The sequence below is a fragment of the Streptopelia decaocto genome, assembly GCF_964273445.1.
Source record: "Streptopelia decaocto genome assembly, chromosome: 2".
Lineage (NCBI taxonomy): Eukaryota > Metazoa > Chordata > Aves > Columbiformes > Columbidae > Streptopelia > Streptopelia decaocto.
In genome coordinates this window covers 163,355,602-163,369,749 of record NC_138655.1, presented here as the reverse complement: position 1 = coordinate 163,369,749, position 14,148 = coordinate 163,355,602, and the positions used below count along the sequence as shown (strand labels likewise).

At 54.3% G+C, this 14,148-nt stretch overlaps 1 protein-coding gene across 7 annotated transcripts in view; it reads left to right on the top strand.

Annotated features, from left to right (window-relative positions):
• MAP4 (microtubule associated protein 4) overlaps positions 1 to 14,148 on the top strand; it is a 152,163-nt gene that overhangs the window by 92,122 nt on the left and 45,893 nt on the right. For 5 of the 7 annotated variants that reach the window (XM_082046517.1, XM_082046518.1, XM_082046516.1 and 2 more), the window contains exons 10-13: positions 475 to 1,425; positions 2,797 to 2,937; positions 3,632 to 3,802; positions 4,865 to 8,803. In XM_082046517.1, the coding sequence (XP_081902643.1) occupies positions 475 to 1,425; positions 2,797 to 2,937; positions 3,632 to 3,802; positions 4,865 to 8,803 (5,202 nt within the window). The remainder of the gene's footprint in view (positions 1 to 474; positions 1,426 to 2,796; positions 2,938 to 3,631; positions 3,803 to 4,864; positions 8,804 to 14,148) is intronic. The other 2 variants (XM_082046514.1, XM_082046515.1) reach the window with 2 other exon arrangements.

Here is a 14,148-nt window from a genome sequence, read left to right as displayed (position 1 = left end):
CAACCAGTGACAGGACAAGGGGCAATGGGTGCAAACTGGGACACAGGAGGTTCCACTGAAAGATGAGAAGAAACTTCTCCCCATTGAGGGTGGCAGAGCCTGGCCCAGGCTGCCCAGGGGGTTGTGGAGTCTCCTTCTGTGCAGACATTCCAACCCGCCTGGACACCTTCCTGTGTAACCTCAGCTGGGTGTTCCTGCTCCATGGGGGGATTGCACTGGATGAGCTTTCCAGGGCCCTCCAACCCCTGACATTCTGGGATTCTGTGTCTAACACCACAGTCAAGGATACAACACAACACAAGGCTGCGGTAGGAAGGGCACTGGGGTGCACTGGACAGTGTAATGAAAACCAGTACACCTGGGGTGCACTGGTGCAAGGGAGCGGGTGATGCTGAAAGACAAGGAGTGAAACCGTCTCTAGCCATAAACCCCCCGTCAGGTATTGACGCTCTGTATTTTTGTTGGTTTCTGTAGCAGATGCGGCGTGTGTTCCTGCCTCGGCTGTGGTGTCTGCAGCAAACGCCGAGCCCGTTGCAGCAGGAGCCCCCGGCGCTCCTCAGGCTCTGGGTGCTGGATTTGCGTCCCCGGCAGATGCCGACGCTCTGCAGGCCAGCGCTGCGGGGTCTGCTCCTGCTCCAGAAGCCAGAGCTCCCGGGGCACAGAGCGGCTTCCCCCCGGCCCCCGCTGCCGCCTCCCCTGCTGCTGCGTGCCCGGAGCTCCCCCCGGCAGGAGGTGCGGGATGTGACCACGCTGCGGATTTGGGATTTGCCCCAGCAGAAGACATGGAATCTCACCATGCCATGGATTTGGGATTTGCCCCAGCAGAAGATGTGGAATCTCACCATGCCGTGGATTTGGGATTTGCCCCAGCAGCGGATGCAGAGTCTCACCACGCCATGGATTTTGGATTTGCACCAGCACCAGACATGGAATCTCAGCACGGTGTGGATTTGGGATTTGCCCCAGCAGCAGATACTAAATCTGACCACGGTGTGGATTTGGGATTTGCCCCAGCACCAGATGTGGAATCTCAGCACACTGTGGATTTGGGATTTGCCCCAGCAGCAGATACCAAATCGCACCACGCTGTGGATCCCGAGATTGCCCCAGCAGCAGACGCGGAGTTTGCTCCCGCACCAGAAATCAACCACCACCACGCCATGGATTCTGCATTTGCTCCCGCACCAGAAATCAACCACCACCACGCCATGGATTCTGCGTTTGCTCCCGCACCAGAAATCAACCATCACCATGCCATGGATCCTGCGTTTGCTCCCGCAGCAGCATCCAAGCCTCCTCCCGCCACGGACGCTGGGTTTATCTTTCCGGAAGCCACGTGTGTCCCTGCAGCCGACCCCACGGCTGTAGCGTCTGAGGAGCGTGCGGCAGAGCAGGACAAGGCAGCCCTGGGCAGAGCTCCGGCAGGTGGGTCTGGCGCCGGAGCCCCCCGAGGCGTCCAGCAGGGTGTGCGGAGGGCGAGAGGCCGCGGGAGCTGGCGCGGCACCCGCGGCCGCACGGGGGGCGCTTGGAGCACGACTGCCAAATTCAGAGCGGGTTTTTGTGGTAGGTAGGATCGGGTCCTTTCAGAGGGACAGTTACCGATGAACTATCAGAGCAGCGCAGGGCAGACACAGTGTGTGTGGAGTGACTGCAGGAGGACTTGGACTGAGCTGTTTTCTGTCTTCTCTTACTCTCTAATGATAAGTTTCAAAAGAGAGATGTTTTAACACAAAACCCTCTAGAATGTAGTGATGGAGAGGTGGGTGAATAGAAGAGTACCAGACAATATCTATCTGTACTTCAGCAAAGCCTTTGACACTGTCTCCCATAATATACTCCTGCAAAGCTGGCAGCCCATGGCTTGGACCAGTGCACTCTACGCTGGGTTAAGAACTGGCTGGAGGGCCGGGCCCAGAGGGTGCTGGTGAATGGGGCTGCATCTGGCTGGCGGCCGGTCACCAGTGGTGTCCCCAGGGGTCAGGGTTGGCTCCAGTCCTGTTGAACATCTTTATTGGTGATTTGGATGATGGGATTGAGACCATCATCAGGGGACTAATGGACAGGAAGCTCAACATGAGCCAACACTGTGCCCAGGTGGCCAAGAAGGCCAATGGTGTCCTGTCCTGGATCCAAACCAGCGTGGTCAGCAGGACAAGGGCAGTGACCCTTCCCCTGTGCTCTGCATTGGGGAGGCCACACCTGGAGTGTTGTGTTCAGTTCTGGGCCCCTCAGCTCAGGAAAGAGATTGAAGTGCTGGAGCGGGTCCAGAGAAGAGCAACAAGACTGGGGAAGGGACTTGAGCACAAGCCCCATGGGGAGAGGCTGAGGGAGCTGGGCTTGTTTAGTCTGGAGAAGAGGAGGCTTAGAGCTGAGCTCAGCACTCTCTAGAACTACCTGAAGGGCAGTTCCAGCCAGGGGGGGATTGGGCTCTTCTCCCAGGCATCAGCAATAGGACAAGGGGCCATGGGCTTCAACTCTGCCAGGGGAAATTGAGGCTGGAGATGAGAAAGCAATTCTGTGCAGAGAGAGTGGTCAGGCATTGGAATGGCTGCCCAGGGAGGTGCTGGACTCACCGGCCCTGGAGGTTTTTAAACTGAGATTGGCCATGGCACTTAGTGCCATGATCTGGTCAATGGACTGGAGTTGGACCAAGGCTTGGACTGGATGAGCTCTGAGGGCTTTTCCAACCCACTCCATTCTGTGATTCTGTGAATACGGGAGGAAATGCCTTAGCAGAGCACTCGGGCTTCATCTGCTCTAAAATATGAACTGCTATTCTTTGCGTTCCGTTTGCAGAAGCAACTGCAAGTGTGGGAGAAGAGCCGAACGTCCCCGAAGCTCGTGCTGGTGTTTTGGCAAACGCTGAGGAGACCGAAGCCCATCCCGGGTGCCAGGAGGAGCGTGTGCCCGCGCAGAGGAGCCATCTCGCCCAGCCAGGTGAGCAACGCGGACCCAGCAGCGCCGGCCAAACCCCAGGGGTTGTCAGTGCGGGGGGACACGGGGCCCATGTAAATAGATTGTGCGTTAACGGTAGAAATCACCATCGTGTAACTCGTCTTTTTCTTCCTCATCTGTAGAAGTTGAACCAACATCTAGCGTGAGTTTTATTTCTATTTAAAATGGAAATAAAATTACCTGTAGATCTGTTCTCCAGTGTAATTATGTCTTACGAATTAACACTTGTTATAATTATCTGCAGATAGGAATTCTGTAGCGTCTGCGTGAGTATATTGGGAGGTATATGTGAATCCGAGGTGCTTAGCGCTACATACAGATTCCAAATTGAATTAGGAGTAAATGGGGGATTTGAATTCCAGTGTTTAGCCAGTACAGTCTGAATTGGGTTGATTATAAAGAGGGAAAAAAAGCCCCAAACCCTCGCCCTGTGCTCAAGCGCCAAGACACTCCTTGCTTCATGTTCCACCTCCACGTGGGCACGTCTGCCCAAGTATAAAATCGCTGCTTAAAATGGGATTGCGAGGGGATAATCCACAGCCACCACCGTATCTCACAGACTTCATCCCTGATCAAAACGAAAGCGGAACCTGTGCCCATCTCGGGTCCCGCTTTACCTACGGCTTGCCTGGGTTCCTAAGAACTGAATCATTCTGTTCATGGTTTTGTATTTCAGTTCCAGTAGAAGCAAAAGAAGCCGTTGCACTAGAAAATAACGACTCCCTTCCAGAAAAACCCCTTCCCAGCGTGGGTGTGACCGTTACAGAGAAACTAGAGGAGGAGGCCGAACACAACCACGTCCAACATGCAGAACCTCAGCAAGAGAAACCCCTGCAGGAGCCCCCAGGTAGGATATAGATAGTAATTCCATTTTAGAGTGGCAGTATCCTCTGTGAACTCCTCACCTCTTCCTCCGGGCTGCGTTGCAAGCAGAAATGGTTTTGCACCGAGCAGCTGGGTGTTCTCTGCATTGCTCGGTGGCTCTGCCTCCAACCCCTGCCCTCCCCAGTGGGCTTTGCCCTCCACCTTCACCCCAAATCTGGGTGCTCCCGGGGCTTTATCGCTGGGACTGCCTTATCTCTTTCCTCCTGGAGAATTTAAGAGCTCACCATCTTTTTTGCCGTTACTGCTAGCTTTTTATTTCGGTGTTAAAAAGGACCATTAATTCTTATTACAATATTCCTAGTGAAGACCTCCTTCCAAACTGACTCTTATAATGACCAAAGGAAATGAGTTGGCTTTTCCTGCTCTGCTAACCCGGCCTGTCCCTCGGTGCTTACGCTGGTGACCGGGGGCTCGTTTGTGGAGCGGGGCTAACGAGAAGCGACCGACGCTGTCCTGGACGCCGGTGGCCGGTGGCTGCGGAGCCGGAGGGGATGACGGGTACAGCGCGGGGCTGCCGGGCCGGAGCACCCGCTGCTCCCACCGCGGCGCTGCGGGACCCGGGCGCTCTGCTCCCCTTCCCCGTTACCCCCTTCGCCCTCCCCAACTCTCATCTTTCCACTGATCTTCTCTTCTCACATTTGGGAGGGATTCCAGTTAGGGATATATAAAGTGTAGCTTTTGTTTCTTGTCTTGCTAAGACAAAAAGGATCCCTAATGCATTTTTAAAAAGAAACAGCATGTCCTCGCAAGAACTGTGGGAAGAGCATGTATCAGGAATTCTGTGTTTTTAAGTAGCATTGACGTATTTATCAGTAGCAGTTTAAACAGGTTTTGCGTGTAAATGTCTATCTCAGCCCTGCTGAGGCAGATCTAGAATTAGTGTGGTATCAGTGCTGGAAAATTCCACATATAATGACTGTATGGACTGTTTTGGATAGCTAAAATCACATCTGTAGTCTATATATATATATATTTTTAAAGCAAATAGTTGCTTCGATGTTTGAGCAGGCTTCCTGTATTCCAGGTCTCCCTACTGCACAAATCAGGCAAGCTTACAAACCCAGTGACCGCAGGGTTGGCAGAGCAAAGCCTGCCCCAGTGCCTATTGCAGATGTGCCGGGACAGAAGAGCGCTGACCCAAACCTAGAGCCTTGTTCCCTAGCGGAGCCCGGACCGGCCCCTCGCACTCGGGTCTCGCACAGGAAGGCGCCCGAGCAGCCGCCCGACGCGCCGCCGGAGCTCGGGGAGAGCGGCAGGGCCGCCCCGCGGGACGGCTGGGACGCCGAGGGGCCGCTGGCCGTCGGGAAGAGAAAGAAGAAGAAACCGAAACAGAAGAGAAACCAGCTGCCCAGACCCATGGAGCTCTGGGATGAAAACGCAACGGGCTCGAGAGCTCCTAGAAATCCTCCGTGTGCTGCGGAATTGCAAAAGCCAGAGGTCTGTCCCTTTGCTGAAGCTCGCAAAGGGCAGGCGCTTGCCTCGGGAGGCAGGGCTGCGGATCTGCCAAAGGACGCGGAATTAATAACCCACAGTCATAACCTGGGGGATCACAGTGCCTTCTCAGCGCCAGCACTGGCACAGCAAGCCCCAAAACCCAGTGTGCCCTTAGAACCCGTGTTGGGTGCGAAAAATGAAGCCCCAAAACCCAACGTGCCCTTAGAACCTGTGCTGGGTGCAAAAAATGAAGCCCCAAAACCCAACGTGCCCTTAGAACCTGTGCTGGGTGCAAAAAATGAAGCCCCAAAACCCAACGTGCCCTTAGAAGCCGTGTTGGGTGCGACAAATGGAGATGCCATACAAACAGCAGAAGGAAGAGGTGACGGTTGGATGCCACAAGCTAAAGGCAAAAGAAAAGAGGTTCCCTCGCAGCAGGTGGGCAGGAGCGAGGTGGGGGAACCCGGCACAGCAAAGGGGCCAACGAGGCCTCTGGAAAGAGATTTTCTTGATAAAAATGGGAAGAGGGAGGATAAGGAGCCAAAACGTGCTGAGCCGACGGCGTCTCTTCCAGAAGCGATCAACCCAAGCAGAGCAGAAACTCCTTCAGACTCCGGTACCTCGGGGGGAGCATTGAAGACTCCAACAAACCCCACTAAAACGCCTGTTCCAGCATTAATTTCACCAAAACCCGAGGATGTTACTCCTTTGCAAACCAGGAAGGCCGATGGTTCACCGGAGCAGCCGTTCCTCCCACCAGCCAAGTCCGACGCGACCGGCCGTCCCGACGCTGCGGACGGAGCGACGGCAGCAGATTCCCCCGATAAAAACAAAGGGAGAGGGTTTATTGCGTTAGAGCAGCAGACTGGAAAAGATCCCGATATCGCCCATGGGACGGACAGGCCGAAAAAAAAGCGTGGGGAAGGGAAAGGGAAAAGAATCAAAAGCTTCTCTGAGCAGACGACGCTTTTGGAGGGTGTGAGCAAACCCGGCGATGGAGCCGGGGCGGCTGAGGCTGTGGAGGAAGCGGCTTTCCCTGACCAAGGCCGAGGTTTGGCTGCCCAAGGCCGTTCCCCAGCGAGCAGCACGCAGGCCGACAGGCCCAAAAAAAGAGGTGGTGATGGAAGAAGTAAAAGAGGGGAAAGAAGTTTGTACCAGCCGCCTTTTCTTGTGAATAGGCTGGACGCGGGTGGTTTTCCTGATGTAACCGATAAAGCCAAGGAAGTGGGTGTTGGTGATAAAGGCAGAGAGAGGGGCTGCGTTCCTGCTGGCGCTCCTCAGGAGGATACAGCAGGTGTTACTCAAATGCAAAGGCCAAGTGAAATGGTAACAGAGGAGCCCAAAGAGAAGGCTGGAAAAGGTGAAATGGCCGATTTGGGTGCGTTAGACCAACCGTTCCTGCTGGAGAGCGGGAGGGAGGAAGCACAGCGTCTCACTGCGGCCGGCACGACCAGCAGAGCGAAAGAGGTAGAGTTGGTTGATAAAGGCAAAGATGCTGGAGCCGCTTGTGCAGGTGAAGCAGTGGTGAGGAATTCGGATGGGACACCGGGGGCGGACAAAGCCAGGAAGAGAGGGAGCGACGGGAAGAGGAAGAAAGCCGAGAAGAGCCCTTTGCGGCAGGCGGCTCTGCCGGAGCCCGCGGGGGCAGCCCGCGCCTTGCCCGGCACAGAGCGGGTGGATGGAAACGCCGAGGAAGGCACCGTAGAGAAAGGAAAGGGGGCTGGTTGGGGACGAGAGCTTTTGCTGGAGGAGCCGGAAATACAGGGTGGCAATAGAAGTTTCTCTGATCAGCTGGTTCTTTCGGGTCATAAACTAGAGGCGGCAGAGCCACAAGTGGCCCAGGCTAAGGGAAGCTGGCCCGTGGGTGCCGGTGAGGAGCGGGGTGCCCCCGGGGCCGTCCCCGAGCACGGCCCCAAGAGAAAAACTAGAGATGCGAAAGGCAAAAGGGCTGAAAACGGTGTGGAGCGCGGTGCTGCGCAGGGTGACATCCCCGCGGGGGAGCGGCTGGGGAGTATCCAGCACACTCAGGCTTTGGAGAACGGCACAGAGGCCAAATCCAGCAGCTCGGTGAGTCTGACCCACAGCGCTGCAGAACCGGAGCCAGAAAAACCGCACGCGGGTAGCACAGAGAAATGCCAAAAGCCGGAGGGCGCCGTGCGGCAGCATGGAGCAGGTGCAGAGATGTGTCCTGGTGACAAGGAGCCCGCTGACAGGTGTGAAGCAGAGAGGGGGGGTGGATTTCCCGTCCCGGAGCGTGCGGCAGTGGCAGATCACGCTGATGGGTGGAAACAGAGGGCGGCTGATGGGAGCGATAAAAAGGCTCAAAACGCCTCTGAGCAGCCTGTGTTGCTGGAGCCAAAACCAGCCGGGAGGGCAGTGCGGCCTCCCATGGGATACGGGATGGAAGGCGTGGACTGGGTAGATGAGAACAGAAACATTACGAGCTTCCCCAGCGGCCCTCAGACACTTTGGAATAATAAAGGAAGCGACTTGGAATCCTTTGCTGAGGCTGCAGTAACTGGCCCTGGTGACAGTGGTGACGCTTCTTCTGGCTTCCCAGAGCAGGACGGTGCAAAAATCAAGGGGCTTCCTCCTCCCGAAGCTGTAACGGAGAAGAGCAGCAGAGAGCCTGGGTTTGGTGCGAAGGAGGAGATGCAGACCCAGCGATCTCGTGGGCAGCCCACCGGTCTGGGACGGGAGGAGCCTGGAGAAGAGGTTCCAAAGGAAGATGCTAAAACCACAGCGGCTGGTTCCCCGGCGGGGAGCGAGGCGGGGAAACTGCTTTCGTCGGACCGTTCAGTTGAACAGGACATGAAATCAGAGGACAAAGTTCACCTTCCTCCCGTGGTGAAGGTGGGTGATAAAGAGATAAAAGCAGCTGATAAAAATGAAAGGGCTGCCAGCACTTCCTCAGAGCGGCCCTGGGAGGCGGCGGATCCGTCAAACAGGGCAGCCCTGGGTGCCAAAGGGACGGAGGCGCTCGGAGCAGCTGCCTCCTCTGGCCAGAGGGACACGGGCTCCGTCTCCCCAGGACTCGCGGCGATGCCGGACAGCAAAGCAGGAGCCGCCGCCTCCGTGGATGATGGAGCTGGAGCGGCCGAGCCGGGCGGAGGTGGGAAGAGCGAGCAGAACTCCCTGCAGCACCCGGGGCGCTTGGACAACAACGTGGCTGGAGCAGAGGTGGCTGGTTTCAATGTGACCGCGGCCCAAACAACCCAGACAAGCCCCAGCGATGAGCAGAAAGGCGGCTCCACGCCTGCAGATGGGGACGCCGCTCACCTGGGGGACGCCCCGGCGTCCAAGCCCGACGTCGATAAACCTCAAGACGCAACTAAAGGAAAAGAAGAACATGAACAAAAAGCCGTGAAGGAGGCCAAGAAAGTGAAAGCCGCAGAGCAGCTCAAAAGCTACATGAGACCCACCAAGGCGCGAGGGGCGACCGCGGCGCCCACCAGGCCGGCGGCTCCGGCCCGCGAGAAACCAAAGGTGCCGAAAGCCGCGGGCACGAGCCGGCAGCAGCCAGACAAAGGTGTGTGTTCGCGCCGGGAGCGCGGCGGGGTCGCCGCCTTGCCCTTGCTGCTTGTCGGTGCCTTGGCATGAACCCCTGAGCCTTAATCCCATGTGGCACAAGCGAGTGCGGCATGACCGGGGGTTTTTTGGCTGGTTTGAGAGGCTGTTGGTTCTGCTTGCCTGTCTCACAGTGCTAATTCCCAGCGTTTGAAGGACTGACAGCTTGGTCTGGGTGCTACAACTCTGGATAAGTTTTTAACTATAATTCACTCAGAGTTAATTTTACATGATGTATTTGAGTAATCTTGCACTTCTGGGTGTTAAGTTACATTAGCCTCTTGTCGTCCCAGACTGGAAATGACCTTGCTGTGCGGTGCAGCGGTGAATCCTGATCACTAACAGCGTTGTGTGCCGCTGACGGGCAGGGAACGCGGTGTTGCCGTGGTAGGAAACGTTCTTGGTCGCTGTCGGGTCGCAGGGTTTGGTTTTAAATCTGCAACCATCTGCTTTTCCTCCTGCGACTGGTTCATGACTTTATCTTAACTACCTTGAACAGCTACATCTATAAAACATGATGCTTCCTTCTAGAACGATGATCTTTAGCAAAGCGAGCGGTGAGAAAGCCAGAGCTGCACTGGTGGGGTTTAGGGCTTTATCTCCGTGGGGACCACGGAGGGACCGGTAAGAGTTTGGGGCTGTAGCCCCTGGCTGGGCTCCAGGGAGCAGGACCCGCGTTCTCACAACAGATCAGATGGAATTAATTCATTTCATAGCGTTTAATGAAGTTTGTAGGAAATTTGAAATGCAGACGGAATAAAAAGCCATGGTAGTTGTGATAGCGCACGCTCCTGCGGGAGCTCCTGCGATGCGCGGGGCGTTGGTCCCTTGGCTGCTCTGGGTTTTTGCCTCGTCATCGGGCACCAAAGTTCGTTTGTTCCGCTGGCAGTTTGCATGATGCAGCCACTAACTTCCCGAGCGGAGAGTGGAGTGCGCCTTAACACGCTGGGCAGGTTTGCTGAGAGCTCTTGTCATTTTAATGAGTGTTGCGTAACCCGGAGTGGTTCTATTTTGGTGGAAGTGGTGTTCTCTGCATGAACTCGTGCCTGCAGAAGTGATGTTCTTTGGTGCATGATGCTACAAAGTCAAGGGAGAGCTGAAGGCAGCAGCTTTAAAAACAACCCTTAAAGCCTTTGTGCTGTCTGCTAGACGTCTTGATTTTCCTGCACTGACTCTTGTGTTCAAGGGAGCAGAACTTTAGTCTCAGATCCAAGCAAGGAAGAAAAGCCCCTCCTGAGGGTCTGGCACAGGTAAAGTGTTTATGGAGCTGCAGGTTCCCGGTTTGGGGCAGCACAGCAGTACGTCGGCAGGTCTGTAAGTTGCCCTGACCTAAGTTTGCGCACGACTTTAATAATATTCCGTTTCTTCCGTCCTTTCAATGCTTCACAGACTCACAGTTGGGTTTAGTTTTTAAGAGAAGTTCTGAATGATGGAGCTTGTTGGGTTGACACGTTCCCGGGGCCGGTGATGCCCACGGCGACCGCGTGACATCGGGGCTGGTGACGGAGCCAAAGCCGCAGGGACGGCGGGTTGGCTTTGCCATCCCCACACCGTACCGACACTGTCTGTCTGTCTGTCTGTCCGTCCGCTGCTCAGCTCGGAACCAGCTCCAGGGAGCTGTGAAATGGCAGCGGAGCCCCACGTTGGCACAGCCGGGGGAAAACGGGGAACACGAGTTCCAACCAGACATGGCGCGGGGAGGGTGTCGATATTGAGCCATGAACAGGAGCGTTCACAAAGCCAAAGGGATCCAGAGCCTTGTTACAGTCCAGATTTTCATCGAATCACAGGATGGTTTGGGTTGGAAGGACCTTTAAAGGTCAGCTAGTCCAGATTTCACTTTGGCTGAACCGGCGGGGCCACGGGCTGTACAGACCCTGACACGCCGTTCCCCCTCCTGCTGACATAACAACTCACTGCTCCCAGCGCTTCTGTTTTTACCCGTCACCAGAATCTGGCCAACACATCATCTGTGCGGCCTGGGCACCTTCGGCTCCGCAGCGTCCCCGCCCCTCGGGTGCTGCTCTCGGCGCTGGGCAGGGCGAGCCGCTGCGGAGCAGCTGAGCTTCGGTAACCGAGAGCTCTGTAGCCGGGTCAAGCACAGCGCTTGTCCCAAAGCACCAGCTCCTGTACGTGCTGCTAAAATAGGTCTGAGCCTGTGCGGCAGCTCCCCGGGGACCATGGCAACGGTGATGCTGCACATTTGCTGCCTGATGGAAGGCGCATGTATCTTTTATAAACCAGGCCTGCAAACTCCTGGATTTACTTCTTTTTTTCTAATTTTGACTTTGCAGCTTAAAGTTAAGAAACATTGGATGTCAAACTGTTCGTGCAATTCGAGTTTAATCCCTGATGTACCTCTTGGGTTTATTTCAACTTCTCATTTTTGTTGCCATTGTGAACTGCCCCGGATTCTTCTGGAAAATTGTTTTATGCCTTTTAATGTCAGGAGGCAGCTGAGCCGATAACCAAACATGTCAGACATTATCAACCTTTCAAATGCGACTGAGCCTTTATGATACTACTTGGGTGGAATTAAAGCTGAAATTGGGAGTTATGTCCTAAGATGTGTCCTCAGGCTGCCCTGGGGAGGACGGGTTGGTGATGGGGGTTCCATCCGTGCACTGTCGAGCCGGGTGGTTCAGATTCGCTGCAGCATCCTCTTCCCTTTGCTCTTCAAGCTGCATTTCAACAGTGACACTTTCAAAACACCCGTTTTCCCAATCTGTCCTGAAAGAATAGTCTGTTTTTAGAATGACTTTCTCTCGGGGTTTTGTAGCTTGCAGGGGTTTTGATTTGCGCTCAGCTGTTCCGGGGGGGGCCGTCTCGAGTGTCGGTGACGCTGCGCGTTGGCTCCTGCGGTGCTGGCAGAGCACAGCTCCATCCATAACCCGCTGCGCTCTGCTCGCTGCTGCTTCGGAATTACACCCTGAACGTGGAAAGCGGGCGCCTGGTGCTCGGCTCCTGTGTCCGCCTGTCCTGTGTCCGCCTGTCCTGTGTCCGCCTGTCCTGCGTCCGCCTGTCCCGTGCCCCTGGCCCCGCTGGTGCTGAGCTGGCTCTGCAGCCCGTTGGCACCGTCACCGCCTGTATCACCGCCCATGGTTCTCAATGTGACAGCTCCAAGTCCCTCCCGTGTAAATAAGGTACATTTAAAAGCACGAAATGCCATCCCTGCTTAATTACAGTGTTTGCTTTTCCGTTACAGCCGCAATGAAGCCCTTTCTCTAACGATTTTCTTCTCCTGACCGGTTTCCATTATGCTGGTATCATTAGAATGTTCGGTGGGTTTGGGGTTTCCGGAGTAACCTTTCGGTTGTCTAAAGTCCTGAGTTCTCCCGTGGGACCCAGGCTGGGTTTATGTAAGCTGAGCTCATTGGGGACTGTGGAGCGACCCGCGCCCGTCCCAAATGAAACCGTCACCACCAACCTGGTCCTGGCCAAGCGCTGCATCACAACACCAGTGTTGCTTTTGCCATGCCATGCAAAAGACACGGAACCTGACACACCAAGGTGATGTTCACAGAGTTGGCTTTATTGCCGGACCGGGCTGGCTTATAGCAAAGCTGCCCTGTCCACACACCTTACAACGATGTGATGGGTTGTAACTCGTGCTGTACAATAACGCGATGGGCTGCACGCACTGTCCCCGGCTCTGCACGCTGTGTCCGGCGGTTGCTCACTCGTTGGTACCTTCTCATGGGGCTCCTTTCGTTTCTCTTGTCTCTGGCTTCACCTCTCGGCCAGGCTGGACAACCCCATCTGCCACTACATCTCCCCCTCTTTTATTTAATATAATATTAACAATATGCCGTATCATGCTTTAAAGACAGTGCGAAATACAGGGTAAGAACATTAAGGCTAACACAATTACAATGAATAAGAACGGACCTGTCTTCAATATTCCTTTTAACCAAACAAGGTACCCAACCCAAAAAACCCATCATTTTCTGTTATTTTCTTGTTCTGCAAATCTTTTATCTTTTAAGTTCAAACAACACATACAATCAAACTCTTCATAACTGTGACCATGGCCAATAACAAAAAATGGCTGCTCTGTTTTGCAAAGTGGTCTTCTCAACATTGGCTACATCCGTTGCTAGAAGTGCTGACACCTCTGAGGTTAAGGGTTGGTTGGCATCATTGCAGCCGGTTTCTTCTCCGTTAGCTAACCAAGCTCTCACCCGCTTTGCTGGGATCCACGAATTTCTGTGGTTACCTGTAGAAACACAAGCGTACCCCCTTCCCAGGTTATTAGTGACACAGGACCTTCCCACTGTTGTGTTGTTGGATTAAACACACTAACCTTAGGCACATTTTCGGAAAAATCTTTGACATTGTTGATACGGTGCATAACAACAGGTTCCGTTTCAGTTTCACTTTTAGGATTAAGCCGTTCAGCACATACAATGCCTCCGTTAATACCTCTTCTGGACCCACACCAATTCCCCCTTGTTTTTTCAAAACAGACAAAAGGTTTTTCAATGTGCGGTGTGCACGCTCAATAACTGCCTGGCCAGTAGAATTCTAAGGGACTCCACCAGGTGTTGTGCCTCCCCTGGACGAGGAGGGTTGCAGGTCTGTCGGAGCGGTATGCAGGACCATTATCTGTTTTGATTTGTGGAGGGACACCCATGACAGCAAAAGCTTGTAATAAATGACGTTTTAGGCTTTTGCATTTGCTGCGGTCCAAGCTGTCGCCCACAGCAGTCCTGAACAGGTATCTGTGGACACATGAATGTACTTTTGTCGGCCAAATGGTGCAAACTCAGTGATATCAGTTTGCCGTAACTGACCTGGCTGCGAGCCCTGGGGATTTACTCCCTTTTTTGGAGGGGCGCTATGCGGGCACAGGCAGGACCAGCTGCAATAATGGCTCCAGCTTGTTCCTTGGTACATGCAAACTGTTTTCGGAGTGATGCTGAGGACTGATGAAAGAACTCATGAGCTTGTCTGGCTTGTTCCAAAGGAGATAGATCTGTTACTGCCACAAGTTGGTCTGTAATGTTGTTTCCCTCAACCACACCACTGGGTATGTTGGTATGGCTTTTTATCTGCATTATAAATACTGGTGCTGTCCTGTAATCTAACACATTCCACAAATCTAACAACGCTTCAAACAACAAGGAGTTGGAAACTCGCTGCAAAAGCGCTCTATGTATTCTTTGTACAACTCCCACAACATAAAGAGAATCTGCTACCAGGTTAACTGGGCAGTTATGCCATTTCTGTGGTGCTGCTGAGTGTATTGAGGGCAGGCTCTTTTAAGATGTCCTGTCTGTCCGCAAGTGAACCATGCTAGGCCACAAG